Source organism: Leopardus geoffroyi, chromosome X (genome assembly GCF_018350155.1).
Source record: "Leopardus geoffroyi isolate Oge1 chromosome X, O.geoffroyi_Oge1_pat1.0, whole genome shotgun sequence".
NCBI classification, from domain to species: Eukaryota; Metazoa; Chordata; class Mammalia; order Carnivora; family Felidae; genus Leopardus; species Leopardus geoffroyi.
Window position 1 is genome coordinate 35,716,284 of NC_059343.1, and position 24,684 is coordinate 35,740,967.

General features: G+C 43.6%; 1 protein-coding gene across 2 annotated transcripts; it reads left to right on the top strand.

Annotated features, from left to right (window-relative positions):
* Positions 1-388: 388 nt before the first annotated feature.
* On the top strand, positions 389-23,989 carry ATP6AP2 (ATPase H+ transporting accessory protein 2). Of its 2 annotated transcripts, XM_045470686.1 has the most exons (9): positions 389-627; positions 8,107-8,237; positions 9,910-10,041; positions 15,299-15,394; positions 16,021-16,158; positions 17,021-17,074; positions 18,528-18,677; positions 19,466-19,585; positions 22,932-23,989. In XM_045470686.1, exons 1-9 carry the CDS (start codon positions 588-590, stop codon positions 23,124-23,126), a joined length of 1,056 nt encoding a protein of 351 aa, XP_045326642.1. In that variant the 5' UTR covers positions 389-587; the 3' UTR covers positions 23,127-23,989. The 2 variants fall into 2 exon arrangements, with proteins under 2 accessions (XP_045326642.1, XP_045326643.1); XM_045470687.1 differs by lacking the exon at positions 389-627 and having other exon boundaries at positions 8,055-8,237.
* Positions 23,990-24,684: the final 695 nt, after the last annotated feature.

Below are 24,684 nucleotides of genomic sequence, written 5' to 3' on the forward strand. Positions count from 1 at the left end.
GCCGGGGTTCCAAGGCGCCTGGCTTCCTCCCAGCAGGTGCTCAGCATCTGTGCAATTGTTAGAAGGAAATCCAAATCAGCCCGTAGCTTCCACAGCTGCACTCGTAGCGGGGCGGAGCCATGCGACCAGGAAAGACCGGTTGGAGACCGTCGCCAGAGATCGGCCAAGGGGTCCGCACCTGGGAGCCAGTCCCACCCCGTGGGCACTCAGGATCCCTCGACTGGCTCCGTCATCCCCCACATCCCAGACCCCCTGCCCTACCCTCAATCTCGTGACTGGTGGTCACGGGCCGGGGGGCGGAGCTGCTCGACTCTTCAATCGCTGCCTACCATTGGCAGGTCCTCCCATCCATCACGTTAGGCCCCGCCCAAGAGCCTGACGTTCCCCAGCCTTCGTCTCTCCCGCAAGCCGCGACGTAGCTGGCGATTGGTGGAGAAGGCGCCAGCCGTCCCAGCGGAGGCGACGACGGGGCGGTCTCAGGCAGTCGGGACGAGCCAGAGAGCGTCACCCCCTCCCGCTGCGGTGGTCGCTCGCGTTCAGCCGGCCGGGTCCGTGCCGCCCTGCACTGCTGCGGCCGCCGCGGAACTATGGCTGTGCTCGTGGTGCTCCTGTCCTTGTTGGCGGCGGGTGAGGGCCGGGGCGCGCTCGGGGTGTCCGTGAGCCTCGGGGGTCGGGGGCGGCCTCAGGTGGGCGGCAGCGGGGTGGGTGCCGCAGTGCGGGCAACCGGAGGCGGCCTCGCCCCAGCCGCCTCCCCCTCGACCTTCTCTTCGGACCGACCTGTGGCGGCGCAGTCTGGAGGGCCGCCGGGGCGGAGCCGGGCCGGGCCGTGTGGGGGGCACCTGAGCCGGCCTCCGCCCGCCGCCTCTTCCAGGAAGGCGCGTCCGCTGGTCCTGCCGCGGGTCTTTTCCGGCTCCGGAAGCACGGGGATGCATTTCCCAATTAACTGTGGAACCGCAGCCCTCTGCGAGAAAGGGAAGGCAGGCTTCTTAGCTGCCATCAGATGCTGCGTTTCTTGGCATTTTTCTGCCGTCTTCCTTTCTAGCTGGTTGTCATCAGCAATTGATGAAATCCCCTCTCTTCCCTTAACGTGTTTCAGGATACAAAAGTTGGAGGTGGAGTAATTGTTTCTATAGGATTCTTTCTAAAGGCAAATTCAGAGTACCTCTCAATAGTTTGTCAGGGTTCTCCATTTTAAGGATTTGGAAACTAAGATGTGAGTCACGTTCTTAGGGTCACATGTCAGGTAAATGGTAGCTTTCAGGGTAGAACCTAGGTTCTCTTGTATTCAGCAAGTCAGCTAATGTTTGGCGTCTTTCTGTGTATCATGGAATTCATTTAATTTTATAGCAGTTCTTAAAGAGGACATCGTCCTCGCTTTACAGGGTGGTCAAGCCTAAATAAATTACCCAACACCATGCAAGTAGTAGGCAGCAAAGCTGGAACTGAACCCACGACAGCTGGCTTCAAAGTGTGGGTCTTTTCCATTATGTGTGTTGTGGTACAGGTAATGGAAATGCTGCTACTGCGTGGGAATGATGGGGCCTGGGGGCACAGACAGTGGCAAACAAGAGGCCAAGTTGAGAACAACTTAGAGAAATGGGGCTCTGTTCCCCAGTGTGCCTAAAACCTGTAGGTTAAAAATCTTTGTGAGGTGCTGGGGTGACCCAACCCACTTTTGGAATGGTGGTTTAATTCTGCACGAGGGTATGGACCACTGATGTTCTTGAAATCTGTAGGTCTTGGCCATCCCTGGAGGTGTGCTCAGGGTGGTGTGTTGATGATAGCTATACTTATTTTCATACCCCCAAGTTTTAGGGTTGTCTTGTTCCTTTCGTTTCTGCTCCTGGCTCTGGAAAATTCATCCTGATCTATCTGTTACTTTTTTCTTAAGGATTGTTTATTTCTTTTGAGAGAGAAAGAGTGCGCGTGTGTGCACGAGCGGGAGAGAGGCAGAGAGAGGGAGAGAGAGAAGCCCAAGCAAGCTCTGTGCTGAGCCCAACACAGGGCTCAATCTCACGAACCATGAGATCATGACCTGAACTGAAATCGAGTCAGACACTTAATTGACTGAGCCAGCCAGGCACTCCTAGTAAGTTACTTTGAGGGATGTTTTTAATTCAGTTTTTGAAATTTCTTCTTTAAAAAAATTTTTTTAATGTTTTAATTTACTTTTGAGAGAGGGCAAGCACGGGAGGGACAGAGAGAGAGTGAGACACAGAAACCGAAGCAGACTCCAGGCTCTGATCAGTCAGCACAGAGCCGGACGTGGGGCTCGAACTCGGGAAGTGCGAGATCATGACCTGAGCTGAAGTCGGCTGCCCAACCGACTGAGCCACCCAGGCACCCACAGTTTTTGAAATTTCAGAATCTTCCCTTTGATACTGGGATTTAACTGTCTGTTGAAATTCCGTCTTTTTTTTTTTTTTTTTTTTTTTAACGTTTATTTTTGAGAGAAGAAGAGCATGAGGTGGAGAGGGGCAGAGAGAGAGGGAGACACAGAATCCGAAGCAGGCTCTAGTCTCCGAGCTGTCAGCACAGAGCCCGACGAGGGGCTCAGACTCACCAGCGGTGAGATCATGACCTGAGCCAAAGTCGGCGCTCAACCGTCTGAGCCATCCAGGCACCCCGAAATTCCATCTTTTAATGTTGTGACTGATACTATTTTGATTCAGTGAAGTTTAGGTGTTTTTTGTTTGTTTTTGGTCTGAGGCAAAGTAATTGCTTCTGTACATGGTTTGAACATGCTTTCCTAACTAGAATAGTCTAGTTCATACAGACTAAGAATCAGATCTTGTCAGCTCTGCATTGCTTGGTCTTGTCATGTGAGGTTAAATTACTATTTTCCACAATGACTAAATGTGATTAAGTGGAAAACATCTTTAAGAGATTGGGCTTCTCTATTTGAGAAAAAATAGAAGTCCTTTAAAATGGTGTTAACTAAACTGGAGAGAGACTAGAGGAAGGGAACTAGGGTTATCAATACCATGTCATGAGGGGTGTTTGAAAAAATTCAGGTGTTTAGCCTGGAGAGGAAAGGCCAAGGGCAAACACGTGGAATTTGAAGGAGTGTCCTGTAGAAGAGGAGTGTGATGTGGTCAGTGATGCCCCAGAGGTCAAAAGTAGGACCTATGTATTATTTTTTTCTGAAAGTTTATTTACTTATTTTGAGGAGGGGAGAGAGCTCAATTGGGAGAGCGGCAAAGAGAGGGGGAGAGCGAGAATACCAAGCAGGCTCTGCACTTTGAGAGTGGAGCCTGGTGCGGGGCTTGAACTCACGAACTGAGCCGAAACCAAGAGTCAGACGCTTAACCGAGCCACTCAGGGGCCCCTATTTATTTTTTCTCTTACTGATTCCATCCACCGTTCATTGATCACAGCATAGTATGGTGGGAGTTCTAGAGGGAAGGATACTTACCCTCTCTCCCAGAATGGGGAAGCTGAGGGAAATTTCCCTGGGGGAGAGGGGGGCAAATATGTGAAAGGTTGGGGTGGGGGCAAAAGGCAGTTTAGACAGAAAGGCATGTGTAAGCACAGAGATGTGAGTGCAAAAGAACCAGTAGTTTGGTGGGGCTTGAATGTATAAGAGTTAAGTTGGGGACATCCCAGAAGAAGTAAGTTTGGTGAAGTTCCTTGGGTGTTATGTTTTGGGTTGTCTCCAAAGCTCTGGGCAGCAAGTGAAGGTGATTAAACTGGTGGGTGAATGAGCACACCCTTATTTTGAAAAGGTTCTAGAAAGGCTGGCTCAGAGAATGGTGTGACAGGTCATAAGGCGGCCAGTTCTAGCAAACCCGGTAAGGACCTGGAGTGTGCAAATGGACCTGGAGGGGAAGGGATATATGAGATAAGAAGAAAAAAATCCACAGAATTTGGCAGTTGATTGGCTGTGGTGCTGAGGAAGGATTTAAAGACCTGTTTGAGCAGCTGCATGAAAGGTGGTGTCATCCTTTGAGATAGAGAATACTGAAGGAGCCTGTGAAAAGACGGTCAGTTCAGTTTGGAACCTGTTGAGTTTGAAGGGCCCGTGGGACTTAGAAGGAACTGCTCAGCTGACTGTTGGGTCTGTGGGTCTCGGGCTCAAGGGAAGAATCTGGGAGCCATCGGTGTTGTAGTGTTTGCAGCCTGAGGAGTAGCTGGGCTCAGCCAGGGACAGGGATATAGAATAGGAAAGCGGTGAGAGTCAAGAATGGAGCCCTCAGATCTCAAAAGAGGGGTCTCTTGGGATGCCAGAAGAGGGTACTAGAACGTCCATTTTAATCTCCTGTGTTGTTGGTTTTTTTTTTTTAAGTATATCTATTTATTTTGAGAGAGACAGAGACAGCGTGAGCTGGGGAGGGGGAAGAGAGAGAAAGAATCCCAAGCAGACGCTCTACTGTCAGAGTCCAGTGCGGGGCTTGAACTCAGGATACCCGGAAATCATGAGGTGAGCTGAAATGGAGAGTTGGACACTTAACCAACTGAGCCACCTAGACTCCCCGTTGTTGTTTTTTTTAATACTAATGGTCCAATATTTCATAGAATGTCCCTCCATTTGAGTTTGATGTTTTCTCATGGTTGAATTGGGAAGAATATTAAACAGTTACCTCATCCTCTTAAAAAAATTTCTGTTTTGGGGGTTCCTGGGTGGCTCAGTCGATGAAGTGTCCAACTCTTGATTTTGGCTCAGGACATGATCTCGGCTCAGGACATGATCTCACAGTTTGTGAGATTGAGATTTGTGTCAGGCTGTGACCTGACAGTGTGGAGCCTGCTTGGGATTCTCTCTTTCTCCCTCTCTGTCCCTCCCCTGCTCCTGCTCTTTCTCTCTCTCAAATAAACATTTTAAAACATTTCTATTTTTGTGTGTTTTGTAATATATTATCAATGTATAGTCTGTCCTACACGTGTGTACTTTATGTGTATATTGGGACTACTTTCAGATTTTGTACTGAAACAGTTGAAATCTAAAAAGTTGGGACATCACTGTTTTTTGTTTTTTGTTTTTTTTTAATTTTTTTTTTCAACGTTTATTTATTTTTGGGACAGAGAGAGACAGAGCATGAACGGGGGAGGGGCAGAGAGAGAGGGAGACACAGAATCGGAAACAGGCTCCAGGCTCCGAGCCGTCAGCCCAGAGCCTGACGCGGGGCTCGAACCCACGGACCGCGAGATCGTGACCTGGCCGAAGTCGGACGCTTAACCGACTGCGCCACCCAGGCGCCCCGGGACATCACTGTTTTAAAGGATGGAAGAGAAAGAGACCAAGTCCCAGAAGGACTGGGGAAAAAAAACAAACAGTAGCCCGGGCTTCATGAGGGTCAAGGCAGGAAGATTTTTAAGGAGGGAGTTGCTCAGTATCAGGTCCTTTGAGAAGTTAAATGAATTAAGGGCTGAGAATTGTCTTTTGGGTTTGGTGAGTGGTTTCAGTGGCATGGGGGAGTTTAGGTAGTAATGTGAGATGAAGTAGAGAAGCAAATGGTGGTTAATTACTCTTCTAGGATTCTTCCTCTGAAGGGAAGCAGAGGCTGGTAGGCCCAAAGGAGGGTTTTTTGTGGTTGTAATTTTAGAATGGGAGCACTCTAAGTGTATTTTTATGCTGAAATGAAAGAGCCAGTTGAAAAGGGGAAGTTGGTAGTGCAAGGTGTGGCTTTTATTCATTAACTCAGCAACTATTTCTTGAGCACCAATGTGTCCGGCACTGTTCTCCCGCTCTTGGAGATATTGTGTGAACAAGACAAACTGAAATCCCTGCCGTTGTGGAGCTTATATTCAGCAGGGCCAGCTTTTTATGCTTAGAGCCACATAGCCTCCTGACTCCTGATCGGTTGTCTTCCCAGAATAGTGGCGTAATAAACATTGAATGACAATAGGTGAGCAGATGAAGGTCCCTAAGAAGGCTGAATGCCAGGATAATGTCAGACTCTTGGAGGGACGTCCCTGCCAACATCTGGAGGGAGAGGAGATAAGGCTAGGAGCTGGTGCAGATAAATTTGTGGTAGGGAGAGGAAGCAGGCAGTGGGAGGGATTCCTCGGTTTTCTCTTGAAACTAGAGGTGAGGTTATCTGTTAAGACTGAGTCGGGGTGATAAAGTAAGTTGCAAGAAGCTGGGAAGCTCATTTCAGTTCAGTACAAGGAAGGACTTTTCAGGGGACTGGAATGTTGGCACAGTGGAGATGACTGCTGGCAAATGTAGGGTTTGTAAGTTGAGGTGGTGTCCTCCCTCCCTGGTTATATTCTGGTAGAGTTTCTCAGTCTGGGAGCCACAGCATAAGGTTTTCTAAAGCTCAAGACTTCTGAAGGACTGTTGTACAGGCACAGAAGTGGGGGATCTGCCTACAGTGTTGGGGGCAGGAGCGCCTGGGTGGCTCAGTCGGTTAAGCGTCTGTCCGACTGCAGGTTGTGATCTCATGGTTCGTGAGTTCGAGCCCTGCATCGGGCTCTCTGCTGTCAGTACAGAGCCTGCTTCGGATCCTCTGTTTCCCTCTCTCTCTGCCCCCACCTCCCCCCTACCCTGGTTCTCGCTCTCTCTCAAAAATAAGTAAACATTAAAACAACAACAACAACAACAACAACAATGTTGAGGGGCAAAGTCATTCCGTATAGCTTTCTTTGCCAGGGTTGAGTGATTAGGGTCATATTGTAGAACAGGACTGTCTCCAGACCCAAATATGTGTATGGTACTTGGAAAGTATAGGTCTCTTGCTGCCCCATTTTCCTTAGTGTTTGCAGTAACCACTACTTGAGTGAACCAAGGTGTCCATCAGTTACAGACAGCCATCCCATTCTGCTAATTTTTTTTGCCTGCCTTCGGCTAGAACATTTTGGAAATTCCTGCTCTGGCGGCTGCGCTGAATTGAAACTCATAACTCTTCGTGTTGTATCAGCACCATCCTGAGGCCTTTTATTTACTGTCAGTACTGCAACACCAAAACATTTATTGTTGCTTCCAACTTTATTCCCATACCCCATAAGTGATACTTTCCTGAGGTCAAGAGAATAACAGTGATGCTTTATTAAAGTCTAATTTTCTCACGATCTCGCGGTCCGTGAGTTCGAGCCCTGCGTCGGGCTCTGGGCTGATGGCTCAGAGCCTGGAGCCTGTTTCCGATTCTGTGTCTCCCTCTCTCTCTGCCCCTCCCCCGTTCATGCTCTGTCTCTCTCTGTCCCAAAAATAAATAAACGTTGAAAAAAAAAATAAAAAATAAAAAAAAAGTCTAATTTTCTCATACGAGGTAAGCATGGCTAAGATTTGTTTTGGACTTGGAGCTAATCTTTTCATAGGAATCTGAAAGTTTCCATTAGTTACATGTTCTTGTGTAAGCTAGACATCATGGGTTAACACAAAATGGCTGAAGAGGCTGAAGACCTCATCCTTAGCCCCCGGAGGGCTTATCAAATAGTCCCTTTATTCTCATCCTTCGCCTGTTAATCCCAGGCTCCCTAGCTAGACTAGTGGGCTTTATTATTACAGAATACCTTTCCTCAGCCTCTTGATACACCCATCGGAAATACTATTTCTTAGACTACTTTGCTTCTGAAGTCTGATGTGTTCATATTCTGTCTGGTTCATATGACGTGTTCATATTCTGACTGCCTCTGCCCAGTGTCTGACAGTCCTTATTTGCTTATGGGATGTAAAGAAAGATCTCCATCCTAAGATAGGCGAACTTGCTAAAGTTTCAGAGTGAAAGACTAGGAATTTTATGAGTTTGCATTTTGAAGACAGGGTTGAGGGCAGACATAATAATAGGGATTTCAAGTTTCTTCCTTTTTAGTCTGTGCCAGGGTTTTGTTTGCATTTTTAAATGCTGGAGAAATGCCATTGATTTCTAATTCTTGCCGAAGTACCACATGCCCCCCTGTTTAAGGGCTACCTGTAGGAAGGCATGTAGATCATTAGGAGAATCCTGTTTCATAACTGTGCCTCTGTTAGAGCAGAATGTATCGACTTAGGTTCTGAGAGCAGTACTTTGAAAAATAATTTGATGTTTTCGATTCAGTATTTTGTCTAATAATACATAGTATGCTAAGTCAAGAATGGGGAAACATGTTCTATATTTAATAATTTTCAACGTGGGTGCAAAAGATTTATGATGTTGATCATTCATTTATTAATCTGTTTTCTTCCAGGTGTTTTGGGGAACGAGTTTAGTATATTAAGATCACCAGGGTCTGTTGTTTTCCGAGATGGAAATTGGCCTATACCAGGAGAGCGAATCCCAGACGTGGCTGCATTGTCCATGGGCTTCTCTGTTAAAGAAGTATGTGTATTTAAAAAAAAGATATTGGGAGCTAATTCTGAAAGTATTTTTGCTGATTTCTGCTAATAGCCCAAGAAAGCAACAAGCAAACATAGGTATATTGGGTACAGATTAGAGAAGTAAAAAAGCTCATTTGTAGTTGGGGAGATTTAGAGATGTGCTATAAGCTTGCTTATGAAACCCAATCATCATAAGTCATTAACCATGTAATTCTTCAGAGTAGTGATGTTCTTTGTATATGAGAGAATGCCTCTGTCCAATTCATAGGATGTATAGTTGTACCTATTTTTCAGTACACGATATATTTTTCTATCTTAGTTCGGGCTATTACAAAATGCCATAGACTGGGTGGTGTATAGAAACAACAAACATTTATTTCTCACAGTTCTGAGGGCTAGAAGTCCAAGATCAGGGGGCCAGCCCGGTGGGATTCTTTGTGAGGGCCCTCTTCGAGTTTGCAGACCCCTGGCTTCTTTTCATGTCCCCAGATTGGCGGGGGGAAGCCTATAAGGCACTAACCCCACCATGAGGGCTGCGTCCTCATGACCTAATCAGGTCCCTGAGGTCTGTCCCTAATACTACCACATTGGGGAATAGCTTTCAACCTGAATTTGTGTGTGTGTGTGTGTGTGTGTGTGTGTGTCGGGCGGGGGGGTGGGGGGGAGGACACAAACGTTCAGCCTACTGCAGTTTATTATGAATGATAAAATGCATGTGCATCTTGCCTGAGTTTAAGAAGATAGTGTGGTCAGTAGCTGTGGGATAGCCTAGGACCTTGGTTTCCCACAATGAAGCCATAACCTGTTGAGTAACTGGCTGCTTACATGATGTAGTGGAGGGGGCCTAGATCCTGTCAGTGTGAGAGATCTGAAGTTAAGGGCTAGAAGATAGGAGATGCAGTTTGCTCTGTCTTGCTGTCATTATCTCTTCCCACTTCATAAATCTGGTGCTTTTGATGTGGCCTCTAGATATCATCAGTTACTCAAAGGAACTTTCCTCCTAGGTGCTGAGTGCCCTTGAAACCAGAAGCCACGCTTGGGAGCTACTCTCTACTGGGCCTGTGGGTGGAGCCCCTGAGCTCCCTGTGTGGCCGGGACTGGTTGTTTACGTATAAGAATGAACTTTGTACCTAATTCTTTACAAACTTAAAATCGACTACAATGGCTGTCAAAATAACCCTTAGAAATAATTATTAGTAAATTAATATGGGTTACTTCCAGCAGGAATTTTTTTTATGAAGATCTTAGTCTATAGAGAAGACTTTTGATGATAGTTTTGCTGCGTCCCTGTGAAAGAGAAGCCATGCTGTAGATAAGGGCAAGTGATGATGTGGGGGAAGAAAACGTCCATGTTTATATGAAGAGAATAGTTTGTAATCTGGAATTTGAAAAGTACCTGCATTTTGTTTACTTGTCTGTTTTCTTCCACAAAAGGTGTGAGATGACTGACTTTGTCATCTCAGATCCATAGAAGTGTACGAGCACGAAGGAGCTTGAAATCTGTATCCTCCATTAGATGACAGCTGCTGCCTTAAACGAAACCTTTGCTCTCCCTGTGAATTTTCATTGCCAGTGTCATCCCAGAACCCCTTGGCTCTGCTCAGTAGATGTTACTGAGGAAATGGTTTCTGGACTTAATAATTAAGCACCGTTTCATGCTTTCCAATGTTTAGGACCTTTCTTGGCCAGGACTTGCGGTGGGTAACCTGTTCCATCGTCCTCGGGCTACTGTTCTGGTGTTGGTGAAGGGAGTAGACAAACTCGCTCTACCCCCAGGCAGTGTCATTTCATACCCTCTGGAGAATGTGAGTATTTATTATAAAAAATTAAAGGCATGCATTTTTAATCTTGTCAGCCGTCGTTATGAATTGTGTTCTAAGCACACTTCTCTTGTCTACATTTTCTCAAGCATTATCTTGTCACTTTCCCTTCCGAATTTTACCTGATTTTTGTGTAAGAAGGAGACTGGAGGCTATTTTGCTGCTTCACTCTTTCCTTCACTGGCTCTTCAGGCAGTATGGCTGGCTGAGCTGTCCTGAGAGACCCTCCTTCCACTGCTGGCACGTAGAAGTCACCAAAATGCTTTTATGTGCGTAACTGAACTTTCAGACAAGGCAGAAATACACCTAGCTGCCAGATAGGAATGGGAAACTCAAACGCCACAGCGGTGAGCAAGAGCTGAAGCTGGAGTTATGTTCCTTGCAGAAAGCCAGGGGCTGTAGAGTGCTGTCTCGTCCTCAGAAGAAGGACTGCTAAAGCCCCAACTGCCCCAGGGCTGCCATAGAGGGGCTGGCTTACCGCTCTCGGCGGTGGGACCCAAAGAGTCTCCCAAGAGAAATCAGAACTACAGGCTTGTGCTGTGCAGAGTGCTGTGCTCCAAATTCCCATGACCCACCGCATATGGAACTTCCACAGCCCGGGGCTGGTTTGGTTTAAAAAAAAAAAAAAAAAAATTGAAAATGAGTTGAATTTACAAAGCCCTTGCAAGAAAAAAAAATGTCATGAGTCAGCAGGTGCCACAAACCAAATTAATCCCTAGAGCTACAGATAATTGACCAATCTCAAAGACATTTGAAAATACATACGTTAAAATTGTGAAGGAGTTAAAGGAAGGGATACAAACTATGACACAGTTAGATGATGCTTTTGATAGGTGATGCATTCATTGATATTCACTTCTAAATATTTCATAATTTATATTGTGATTTCTTTAACCCATGAGTTATTTAGAAGTGTTTAACGTGTGGGTTCTTTTCAAGTAATTTTTGATTTTTCAGTTTCTAATTTCATGGCATTGTAAGACTGGTCTATATGATGGTTTGGGAGGAATTTTGCAGACTTTCTGTGGTCTAGTATTTCCACAGCACACGTGACGTGATTACAAAGGGCTATGTACTAGACCGTGAGGCAAATCTCAACAAGTAATAATTAGTATCAAACCACTCTCTCTGACCACAGTGCACTTAAATCTGAAAACCACAAAACGATACCTTAAAAATGTATTTGGAGGGCATCTGGGTGGCTCAGTCAGTTAAGCGTCCAGCTCTCGGTTTTGGCTCAGGTCATGATCTCATGGTTCGTGAGTTTAAGCCCCGCATCAGGCTCCACGCTGGCAGTGTAGAGCCTGCTTGGGATTCTCTCTCTCGCCCTCTCTACCCCTCCCCCACTCATGTGCTCACTCGCTCTCTCTCAAAATACTTAAAAAAATGTATTTGGAAGGGTAGGGGGGATGAAGGAAATAGGTAAAGGGGATGAAGAGGTACAAACTTACAGTTATGAAACAAGTCATAAGGATGTGAGGTAAAGCAGAGGGAATACAGTCAATAATATTGTAATAACTTTGGTGACAGATGGTAACTAGACTTACCATAGTGATCGTTTCCTAATGCATATAAATGTCAAATCACTGTACACCTGCAAACGAGTATGGCGTGTCGACTACGGTTCAGTAAGAAATAATAAATAAATGAAAATGTATTTGGAAGTGGTAAAAACAAAATAGATGACTCCTCAGGTTTAAAGCACACTGAAAATCATATAAGCTGTCACAGAAAAGACATTGTCATTACAAAGGAATGAGAGTAGAAAGATAGCAGATTTCCTATTGCCATTAGGGACTAGAAGAGCAAAACCGAAAAGCAGTAATTGTCTAGTAGAAGGCTAGGCTGAGAATATTGTGTAATCCTCATAATAATGAAATGATACGGATCCAGTGAAAGTTATGACTGTTGGGAGGGTGAAGATAGAGAAATGGAGTGCATGTATGGGGCTGTGTGGTTGGAGACGTGGGAGAGGTAAATCCTCATTTTCTTTCTTTTTTTTATTTTATTTTATTTTATTTTATTTTATTTTATTTTATTTTATTTTATTTTATTTTATTTTATTTTATTTTATTTTATGTTTGAGAGAGAGAGAGAGAGAGAGAGAGACAGAGCATGAGTGGAGGAGGGGCCGAGAGAGGGAGACACAGAATCTGAAGCAGGCCCCAGGCCCCAGGCTCCCAGCTGTCAGCACAGAGCCCGACGCGGGGCTCAAACTCATGAACCATGAGATCATGACCTGAGCTGAAGTCGGACGCTTAACAGACTGAGCCACCCTGGCACCCCTAAACTTTGTATATGGTTTTCTATATATCTCTTGAAAAAGATTTTCTTAAGTCAACAGGAAAAGTTAGTTGGAATAGATGTGCTCCCAAATAATTCATGAGTTGAAGAGAGAATCACAGTGGGAGTTTTGAAATTATTTGGAACTAAATACCAGTGAATGTACCATATATTAAAAAATAGTGGGGTGCAGCTAAAGTGATAAGGAAAATTTATAGCCTTAAATGCTACATGTTAGTTTAAACGATTGGAAATCAATGAGCTAAAGAAACCAGAAGAATCTCAGAACAAATGGAAGAAAGGGAACAATAAAAATCAAAAGGCAGATTTAGGGGCACCTGGGTGGCTCAGTCGGTTAAGCATCCAACTCTTGATCTCCACTCAGATCTTGATCTCAGGGCTGTGAGTTTGAGCCTCGCATTGGGCTCCACACTAGGCATGGAGCCTATTAAAAAAAGGCAGGGGTGCCTGGGTGGCTCAGTCAGTTAAGAGTCCAACTTCAGGTCATTATCTTGTGGTTTGTGAGTTCAAGCCTGATTCGGGCTCTGTGCTGAAAGCTCAGAGCCTGGATCCTGCTTCAGATTCTGTGTCTCTCTCTCTCTCTGTCCCCTCCCCATTCATGCCCTGTCTCTGTCTCTCTCTCTCAAAAATAAACATTAAAAAAGAGGCAGATTTTAAAAATGTTTTAATCATAGTAAGATTATTAAGTATGCAATTTCTGTGAAAATCATTGTGGAAGATCCTTTTAAAATAAATATATAGGGGTGCCTGGGTGGCTCAGTTGGTTGAGCATCCAACTTTTGATTTCAGCTCAGGTCACGATCTTGTTGTGGGAATCAAGCCCGCATTGGGCTCTGTGCTGACAGCATGGAGCCTGCTTGGGATTCTTACTTGCCCTCTCCCTCTCCCCCATCCCCCCATTCATACCTCTCTCTCTCTCTCTGTCTATCTCAAATAAATGGTAAAACATTTTTTTTTAATGTTTATTTATTTTTGAGAGAAAGAGCGTGAGGGAGGGAGGGAGACACAGAATCCAAATCAGGCTCCAGGCTCCGAGCTGTCAGCACAGAGCCCAACACGGGCTCGAACTCACAAGTAGTGAGATCATGACCTGAGCTGAAGTCGAACACTTAACCAAGTGAGCCACCCAGGTGCCCCTAAATAAATAAACTTAAAAAAATTATTAAATATCCAAAATGCTACTAAGAATTTAAATCACATACAGTCCGAAACTCAACATTTTTAACAGACCAGCCTCATTTTACATGAGTAGAAGCTGTAAAAAGAGCTCATGTTATTGCTTGACCCTGACTGACTGCTCCTAATACTTTTCCTGGCAGTAGGTGGTGAATGAAATCCAAGGCTCAGAGGACAAAACCTACAAAAGCAGAATGTCTTAGAATTCCCCTTAATGAAGCTTCTACTTGATTAGCCAGCTGTTCTCATTAGAATGTCAAGTCTAAAGATACAGGAATTTCATTTTATCCGGGACAAACACACACATCCTTCTAATACAGTGGAAGAAAACGAGCCAGATTTTAAGCAGCTGAGCCTTTTCCTTTCTGAGCTTAGTGGTCTGTGTGATTTTCCCTTTACAGTTTGGCTCTTATCTGACTCTAGCTTCTCCAATTTGATTGCTAAGGATATGTTACCTTTAATCTGGCACTTTCCTGACACAAGTGCCATTTGACAAGGTGGAATGAGGCTGGAGAGTGTGTCACGTCTCCTGTGTTCCCTCCAGAGCCTGAGGTGAACTGTGTGACTGCAAGAGGAGAGCACTCGGGGCCGCCTCGGGCACCATGACAGTGTGCATTTGCAAGTGTGACTCTTCCTCCTTCTTCAGTGTCTCCAGAACTTATTTTAAGAGAATTTTGCGAAGAATTAGTACACAGCTTGAGTGAGAAAAAGTTGGTTTTATTTCACAGTATCATGAAATTGATCAATTTCATTTTGATGCTGGGATTTCATCTAAGATTTATTAATCATATTTCTTTCTGCCTGTATACCATGTTAGCAAAGGGAATTACCAGAAAACAATCACTGTAAGAAATCTCCATTAAAAACAAAAATGCTATTATAGTGCTGTTTTACTATAGTAATATTGAGGATAGCATAATTTTTTGAGGGGAAATGTTACTGTAACTTATTTTTAAAAATAACGTGGGGTTAAAAAATTTATGCGGATGGAAGTCAATTTTGGTTACCCTTGGGCGTGGAGAGAGTGGATGGGGAGCCTTCTAGGGCTCTGATAGCGTTCTGTCTTGATCTGCCTGGGCTTTATGAGCATATCCATTTGTAAATATTCCTCGAGCTGTTACCCCAAGATTTGTGCACTATTACATGTATGTTATACTTTTAGTAAAAACAATTTCAAGAAAAAAGTAGATTTTGCTACAATTGGTTCTTTTAATTTGATGTGGTCCCAAGATAGAGGCTTCAAAATTCTTTTGACATACTTTATGCCTTGTCTGAGTCTTCATTCTATCTGGAGATAAACCCTAAATTCAGCATTTTAAAAATTTTGAAATGGAAAATGAAGTCTAGTTCTCTTTCAATTAAATTCTTCTGACCTCCTCTTACATACAAGTTAATACCTTTTAGTAGAATATACATTCATTGTGACACACTTAATCCATATTGAAGCCAAATTACTTCCTGCTTAAAATACATGACCTATGACCAGAAAATGATAGTTTGTGCAAGAGTGTTGTGTCCTTCATGTTGGCAAGTTATTTCCCATTAAGGCTTATTGGGAGATACATACTCCTGGCCCACTAAGGGCTGTTTTGTCTGCACCCTCAAAAGGCTGTTTATGTTTCGAAATGATGGGGGTCTTTTGAACTTACATAGGAAATGATGGGGTTTTTGTTTGTTTTCTTTTAAGGCTCTTTTGTTGCTGAATGATTTTTCTTACCCCTTGGGTTCCAATGATAATTGAGGTCTTACTCTTAAATTTCAGGCAGTTCCTTTTAGTCTTGACAGTGTTGCAAATTCCATTCACTCCTTATTTTCTGAAGAAACTCCGGTAGTTTTGCAGTTGGCTCCCAGTGAGGAGGTAAGTGATACAGTTTTTACTGAAGATGCTTTAAAAACTAAGCTTCCTTGGGGCGTCCGGATAGCTCAGCCGGTTAAGCCTCCAACTTTGGCTCAGATCGTGATCTCACAGTCCCGTGAGTTCAGGCCCTGCATCGGGCTCTGTGCTGACAGCTTAGAGCCTGGAGCCTTACTTCAGATTCTGTGTCTCCCTCTCTCTGCCCCTCCCCTGCTCATACCTTGTCTCTCTCTCTCTCTCTCTTTCTCTCAAAAATAAATAAATGTTTAAAAAAATTATTTTAATAAGCTTCCTTATGTAATGAAAATTTAAAACTACTTTTATGGAGGTGCCTGGGTGGCCCAGTCGGTTTAGCATCCATTTTGGTTCAAGTCATGATCTCACGATTCATGGGATCGAGCCCCGTGTTGGGTTCCATGCTGACAGTATAGAGCCTGCTTGAGATTCTCCCTCTCTCTGCCCCTCCCATACACACGCTTTCTAAATAAATTTTTAAAAACCTACTTTTATGAAAGATTGCATATGCTCTGTATATATATAGTATATATAACCTATATTGTATTTTGTATTTACTTTGTATATTAGAATTAATCTGCCGACTGTAACAAAAGTTTGGATTCTTCTTGCAGAGAGTGTATATGGTGGGGAAGGCGAACTCGGTTTTTGAAGACCTCTCAGTAACATTACGACAGCTCCGCAATCGCCTGTTTCAAGAAAACTCTGTTCTCAATTCACTTCCCCTCAATTCTCTGAGTAGGAACAATGAAGTAAGTGGTGCTGTCACTGAATGAATAAATATCATTACTAATTTCCCATTCCTTATGCTCTCTGACATGAGAGCAAACTTGCAATTTTAGGAAATGACAAGTTTTACAAATTGACTGCTGGAGTAGATTCTTTTTTTCCTTTAGTGTAATTTTTAAATGAATCTCCTGACTAGACAGACTCTTTTTTGTGAGTTGAGCAAATGAGTATTGCATTCTCGTGCGAGGGCTGCCACCGGTGAATGCAGACGGCCAGAAGTCACACAAACCACCCGATGGATGGAGCTGTGTTGATCTGGTTACGTAGAGGCCGATACTCGTTACTCGCTGCCATTTCTGACACGTTGCCTCCTCTTCCTGATTCTCAGCAATACAGTGGAGGGAGGCACTCACTCTTCACTCCCATCAGCCTCAGCACGCGGCATGCCACCTCTGTGGCAGCCTCCCCTCTTCACCTCCCGTGGCTGAGCAGGGCCACCATCTTTTCTGCTCTGCTGCGGAACATGTTCAAGGAAGGGGAGCAGGCGGGGCCGCTGGCGGGATCTCACTGCAGCGTGTCAGAGTATCGTGATGCCCTGAGGGAAGGCCCCTTGAGACTTTGGATGCTTTATCGTGCCTTTATCAGAAACACAGCTGTTGAGTGGTAGTCCCTGTACTGGGAATGACCATCACCTTTTTGTTAGGAAATAATGTTTTTATGTGCATTTTCAGTTGAAGTGAACCTGCCAAATGGAGGACATTTGTTGCACGAAGTCACTTACTGTGCTTAACATTTGTAGTATCTTGTTCCTTACGTGATAAATGGCAAAACGCAGATCTCTGGTGCAGATTTAAAATAATGCTTATTTCCTTTGGTTCTCTGCAGGTTGATCTGCTCTTTCTTTCTGAATTGCAAGTGCTACACGATATTTCAAGTTTGGTAAGTAGGTTACTCTCGTATTTGTTTCATTTATTTTGGTTCCAAAAGACATTTCCTGAGAATCCTTGAATGATAGTGAAACCAAGTGAAGTTTGATTAAGTATGCCCTAGAGTTATGATAGCACGAAAATTGAGAAATCAGTGGTGTTGGGAATTTTGAACTCCTCTCTTGTTACAGTGAAATTATTTTGCATTTTTGCTTTTGGGAGAGACAGGGAGTGTATCTTCTAAGGACACAGGCCTGGGAGTAAGGCCACCCTCACTGTAGTCCTGACGGGGCTGTTGATTTCTTGAGAGACATTAAGACCCGATTCCTCTATCTTTATCTTTGGGTCCAAAATGGAAATAACAGGGGTGCCTGGATGACTCCGTTGTTCAGCATCTGACTCTTGATTTTGGCTCGGGTCATGATCTCACGATCATGGGGTTGGGCTCTGCACTGAGCATGGAGCTTGCTTAGGAATCTCTCCCCGCTCTCTTGCTCGTGCATGCACGTGCTTTATCTAAAATAAAATTTAAAAAACAAATAGAAATAACAGTTTGGACTAATAATGCTGTCACAAGGAAGGAAATAAATATCCCTGCAGTATATTGTGTGTGTGTGTGTGTGTGTGTGTGTGATTTTTTTTTAAATACTTTTGAAATTTATTTATTTTGAGAGAGAGTGAGCGAGCAGGGGAGGGGCAAAGAGAGAGAATCCCAAGCAGGCTCTGCACTGCTAGCGCAGAGCCCAATGAGGGGCTCAGACTCAACGAATTGTAAAATCACGACCTGAACCAAAATCAAGAGCTGGACGCTTAACTGACTGAGCCACCCAGGCTCCCCTGTGTGAATAATTTCGAAAAGATCCTCCTGTTACTGAAATAAAACTTACCTGTAGACTGTCTTCTGAATATATTGCCCAAAGTTTTCAGCAGGTTGGTTTGGGGAGTCTAGAGGTGTATTGCTAGGGGTCAGCCCAGGTGGTCTAGGAGGGCATCTGGGAGGTATCTGCCCTCTGAGCACTGATGGCTCATGCTCTCTTGGGATCGAACTGGTCCAACTATCTGTTCTTTCATACACCGGCTCATATCTAAGGTTTTTTTTATTTCAAGTTAGCTCTACGTAGGCTCGACGTGGGGCTCCAACTCCCAACCCTGCGATCAAGCACTGCGTGCTTTACTGACTGAGCTAGCCAGACATTCCCTCCTATCTGAGGTTTTTTAACTAAGGAGTTTTTTAAAGAGCTTTTATTAAATGTTCAAGGAGTCTTAAACCTGCTCTTAAAAATGAGATTTGTGTTGGGTTTCTCGGAAACTCCCATTTCAACTGATTCTGTCTGCCACCGTTTTAGTAGACTGTATGTTGTGGCACACTGGTATGGTTTTGTTCAGCCTAGTCTAGTTAGGTATAAAACTTCAAGTGGCTGTGTCTGACATTACTTTATCCACTTCCTTTTGTTTGTTCTCCTAAGTTGTCTCGACATAAGCATCTAGCCAAGGATCATTCTCCTGATTTATATTCGCTGGAGCTGGCAGGTCTGGATGAAATTGGGAAACATTATGGGGAAGACTCTGAACAATTCAGAGATGCTTCGAAGATTCTTGTCGATGCTCTGCAAAAGGTAAATTACTGAGCAGTTAAGAGTGTGACCATTTCACTTTTAGCCTCTCAGTGGAAAAATCCATTTAGTGAAGTACCATTGATTGAAGTTTCCCCATCTTGGAGGACCCCTCATTTTCATGTCCCAGGGTAGAGTGGATCAGAGGTGTGTGCCAGGAGGTCTCTCTCTAATGTTGGCAGATCACTAACTCCAGCACAGTACGTTTTTCTTTTTTTATTGTGGTGAAATACGCACAAGATCTGCCATTTTGACCATTTTTAAGTGTCCATTTCTGTAGCATTAAATACGTTTACATTGTTGCGCAACTGTTACCACTGTCCACTGCCAGAACTTTCTTCTTCCCTAACTGAAACTCTGTCCCCATTAGCCCTATGGAAATCATCGAAGGAGAGCACTTAGCACAATCCCAGACACTGAGTAGATGTGTGGTACATGTGTAATAAATGCTAGTTTTTCTCTGCCCTTGGAGTTGCTCCCCTGCAAGTCTTCGGTGAGTTAAACTTTCTAGGTGTTTGTGATGAACCAGAGACCACTTAGGAAGGTTTTCATTTCCCTTTCCCACTTCCCTTCCCCCAATTTACATGCCAACAACTTGTCTCTTCTTAATTTCATTTTGAACATTTGAATATATGTTGAAGGTGAACTTTTCTGAATATTTTAACATAAACCTTTAAGACATAGTGTATTTCATTAGCCAATAGGCAGATGTTCTTGTAGGTGCACAGGGCTTTAAAATTATTTTAATAAATACATGTTTGTGATTCATAGTGATGTCAGTACCTCTTCAGTTTGCAGATGACATGTATAACCTTTACGGTGGGAATGCTGTGGTAGAGTTAGTGACTGTCAGATCATTTGACACATCTCTTGTGAGGAAGACAAGGACTATTCTTGAGGCAAAACAAGAGGTGAGTACATTTTTAGGTCCTGTTTTAAAACTATAAAGTTAAGAAAACTCACAAAGTCCTAGATCACCTGTGGGAGACATGGAAGAACAGTCAGGAAATCTGAAAAACGATTTAAATGAAAACACAGGTTGCTTATTCACATAGACATATGTGTTTTGCCAGGATTTGGGGGTTGTAATCAGATAAAGCAAGAATTTGAGTTCGGGATAAATGTGTCAAAGCCGGTAAGAGAATTCAAATATTGCTGTCGCAAGGAGTGGTAGGATTCAGCACGTGGAGTCTGCTTTTCCAGGAGGTATGCCATCTGTGTGGCATAGTCCCTCATTTGCTACGATCTGCTCTGTATACTCCTGATAATGTACCACAAGTTTTTGGCCTGGATCTTGCTTTAAGCATTTAGAGGGTCCTGGGCAAGAGTGCCAGCCATAGCAAAACATGTGCTTTACATGTTATACATGCACCTATACGAGAGTAGCATCGCGGATACTCCCGAACGTCGTGTGGCCAACGTTATTAACGGTTGGCTTCATAGCGTGGAGCAATCAGCTACCCCGTCATTTGTAGACACTCCATTTTGGACCCATTTGCAGCCGCCACCGTGCTCAGTTTTACTGAGTGCGGTGTGGCACTTAAAGATGGTCAGAGGTAATGCCTGTTCAAGGTAAGCTAGAGGTGCCTGGTTTGAGGTGGTTTCATTCTGTAATTGGAGTTGGAGGACCTGATTTAAGACAGCATGGCAAGTTAGACAATCCAACAATTTTTCCACTGCAGAGCACTTAGAAATACTCATAAAACATAAGCAGCTTTTTGAGTGCACAGCTTAGCTCTCAAGACAGGGAAATTCTTAAGGAGCAAATAAAGAAGAGGTACTTGGAAACTAGTAAGCAGGCTACCCTAGGCACATTTCCAGTTGGGCTACCAGGAGACTGGAAACAAGGCCCTTGGCTCCCTGAAAGGGTGGGGTTTGAAACTGACCCCTCCATATAAAACTGTGAGACTCTGTCAGGGCTCTGCCCTTAGGGAGAGGGTAGACCAGAAAACCGTCATCTGCCCACCAGCAGGAGACGGAAGGGCAGCTTGGGCCCTATGTAGTCGGGGTATATGTTGGGGATGGAAAGGTCTCTTAGGGAATTCTTAACCACAGGACCACCTTCCTGTTGGTGTGTGGCTCAAATTTCTATTACCTGCAAGTTCCGGAAAGCCCCAGGCCAAGAAATTAATACAAACCCTGGTCCCAGGCTGGTAAAGACCCGCAGTGCCCAGCAGGAGTCTGTGTAAAACCTCCAGTAGGACGGACATTCCCTCCCCACGAGCCACAGTGGAGGGGGCGTCCCCAGATGTGAACTCAGAACACCGTAAAGCAGGTGGAGCCAGTCCACCGTGAGTGCAAGGTAGCTACCAAAGCGTCTGTTAGACCACCAAAAACCTCAGAAGAATATGGGTATAGGCTACAAAACTATTTTTAGAGAGAGCGGGAGAGAGAGAATCCCAAGCAGGCTCCACACTGCAGAGCCCGATGTGGGGCTCAAACTCACAAACTGTGAGATCATGACCCGAGCCACCCAGGCACCCCACAGGACACTGTTTTTAAAGGAAGATTTGAATGTAACCAGAGACTTTAAATACTAGATTCTTTCAACATTGTCCACGTCAGGCCCGCTAGTTTTATGTGAAGCAGTTCCAAAGAGAAGTGTGCCAGTTTGAAGAAGGTACCCTTGTTTAGGGAGTTTGACAGACCAGTTTTGTAGAGGTGAATTGGCTCTGAGGTGTTAGGCTGAATTTATAATGGATAAAGTGGGTTTATTAGGAAGTAGTTTCTGAAATTATTATGCACGTGGTGAGGAGCAAGAACCAGGTGGTGGTGGTTGGATTTTCTTTACCTACAAGGTTATGAATTAACATTTTACATATGTAATCTGAATTTTTAAAGTTTCCTATCTGTTAATACTAATAGACGAAACCACTTTGAGATGGGAGACTGGTACCAAACATTCCTGGGAATAAATACCATTCTGCCCAGACCCGTGGTCTGTGTCCAGCGTCTGCCCCTCAACTCTGTGCTGACAGTCTTGCCAACCTCACTGGAAATGAGGCCTTGAGCTTGAGGCTCTTTTTACGGTCATGGGAACGTTCTACAATTCGATTGTGGTGATGACTGTGCGTGATGATCTCTGTGAATATATGAAGATGCAGGGAGATGTACACAGGGATAGGGAACCCATTTACCCCGAAAAAAGAAAGGTCTTCGAGGGTGAAATCCCTTACCGTTTGCCTCCTCTCTAGGCTCCCCCCATGTGTGTGTACCCACCCTCTCTCTCCCAACAGAAATCACTAGCTTTCTTTCTTAGTTTGAAGTGTTTAAGGAAACGTTTGCGTGCTTACAGCACGCCAGGTGCTGGGGCTGTGGGGCTACAATCTCTTCTCTCTCGAGACAAACCTGGTCCTGTCACTCACTTCCTGCTTGAAACGGGTCAGTGCCTCTTCCTTGCCCATAGGCTCCAGGCCAGATTCTCCATACTTTCCCTCGAGCCAGCCACATCTGCGGTTTCCCTCCTTTTCTTCTCTAGTCAGAATGAACTGTTTCCCAAACGGTGCCTTTGCACAGGCCTGGAATAGAGTCCACCTCCACCAAGCCCCAGCTGGATGAACATGCGCACAAACATGTAATGTGTGTGGTACTAGTTAAGGAAAAAAATTTTAATACTGTATAAAGCGGAAGGGAATATTTGTTCCTAGGAACCTCGTCTTCTCTCTTTACCCTCCCCATCTACTGGTAATTGCTTCCCCCTGATACGTTAATGATGCCCTTGTTTCTTTATGGTTTGACCACTTAATGGATTTATCCTTAAGCAGTGTTGTTTGGTTTTGCCTGTATTTGAATTTTACATAAATGGAATCACACTATCTGTATTTTTCTGTATCGTTTGCTGCTCATTCTTGTTTCCAAGGGTCACACAGGCTGTAGTTCAGTCTTCCCTGCTGTGGGTTCCGTCGTGTGGATGTGCCGCATTTTCCGTGCTGTTAATGGATGTCCTTGTGCGTGTCTCTTGGTACATATAGCAGTGGTTCTTAGGGTGTGGACTTGCCAGATCATGGGATATTCACACTTTCAACGTTACTGGTGTTGCCCCATTTTCTCAAGCAGTTGGACTGGTTTGTACTTCCACTGACCATGTGCTTACCTTTTCTGGGAAAGCTCCCCTTCTTGGTTCCTCCTAGTATAAGCATGTCTTGATTCCACCTAGAAATAAGTGATCATCAGATAAATGAATCATAGCTACCAAACTGGGATAATTTCCTATCTTAAAATTCTTCCCTTTTGATATCTTTCTTTTCTTCATTGTAGAGGAACCCACCAAGCCCCTATAATCTTGCATATAAGTATAACCTTGAGTATTCAGTGGTTTTCAACATGGTACTTTGGATAATGATCGCCTTGGCCTTGGCTGTGATTGTCACCTCTTACAATATCTGGAACATGGATCCTGGATATGACAGCATTATTTATAGGATGACAAACCAGAAGATTCGAATGGATTGAACTTTCCTTATGCCAGACTTAGAAAAGGGGTTTGGAAATTGGCTGTTTTGTTAAATCTTTTAGTGTAGTTGAAAGTAGATGGTATACTTTAAATTTATAAAAAAGAAAAAAAAATTTTGTTCTGTGTGCCTGTGATGTTCTTTTAAAGTGAATTATAATATTGATGTGAACTGATTTGTGTGATTAGATTCCATAATATGCTCAAATATGATATAACCATTTAATATAATTTCATTCCATTTAACATTTGGAAATGTGCACTGAAATAAATGTAAAACATTTAGAATAGCTTGTGTTATTTAGGTTGGGAAAATGCACTGAATTAGAGAAACTTATGAGTGTTTAATAACTTCCTTACACAGGATAGGTGAAAATATTTCAGTTGTTACATCCTATGAACCATGTGTAAATGTCTTAATTTGATGTAAATATCTCTGCAACAAGATAGAAACTTTTTAACTTCAAGTAGCCCTAAACTATAAGAGTGCTTCTTACACAGTTACTTAGATTGGGCACTGCATCTGATTGACAGAGGATAGCTGTTTTTTAACCTCTCCTGAAAGTTGGGTGATGCAGGTCATGGTGTGGGTGTTAAAAAAATACTACACTGATCTAAAAAGAAACTAGCTTTGTGGAGTTATAGATACCTATAATTATACCCACAAAAAACAATATTTGGGGGACATCTTGGGGCTTGAATATAAAATCTTTTAGTAACTTTTCCCCCTGTGTAAGTTACTATTAATGGCTTGTGGTACAACGTCATTCTCTGGAATATTAAGTGGAAGGAGATGCTCCCTACTTTTCATGCAGAAGTGGACCAATGTCTATAAAGAGTGACAAATAAAGTTAATGATTCCAAATTTGTGTCATTTCAATACTAAATCTATTTTGTATTGTAAAAACCTGACTAAACAGGGTTTTATTTAATCAGAATTGGCAGTTTTGTTATACAAACGGTTTCGTGTTTTTTTTTTGTTTTTTTTTTTTTTTACATTTGTTTATTCTCGCTGTCTCTGAGATTCGGTATCAAGACAAGGAAGACCTCTGAATTACCATTCTTGTTACTGAATTTATACAGAATATGTGGTGAATTCATACTAGAGGTAGGAAAAGCTTAAATTTCCCTATGGTATTCAAAAGACGAAAAGTAATCGGTCAAAATAGGAAGGACTAAGATAAAGTCTTAAAGGTTATAATTTTATTTCTTAAAAGACTTAATAGAATTTCAAATTTCATGATTATGTAGCAAGATTACTTGAGTCGGAGAGTTATGCTGCCCTGCCCCTGGGAACCCTACTTGGATTTAGTGTGAAACGTTTCTGTGCCTCTTCTTCGGAAAGATCATCAAATCATTTCTAAGTAACACTGAAGTTGGCAGGTTGGTGATGGAGTCTAGTTAGTGTGTTTTCTACCACCTAATGCAAGACGCCTTTAACAGTTACAGCGTTAAATGTCCACAGAGGAAGGTTTTCTTCTTGCCTCTCATTTAACCATAAACAGTCAAGCTGATAACTTCACCAAGAAACGAAATGACACTGTTCTAAAATCACATGTG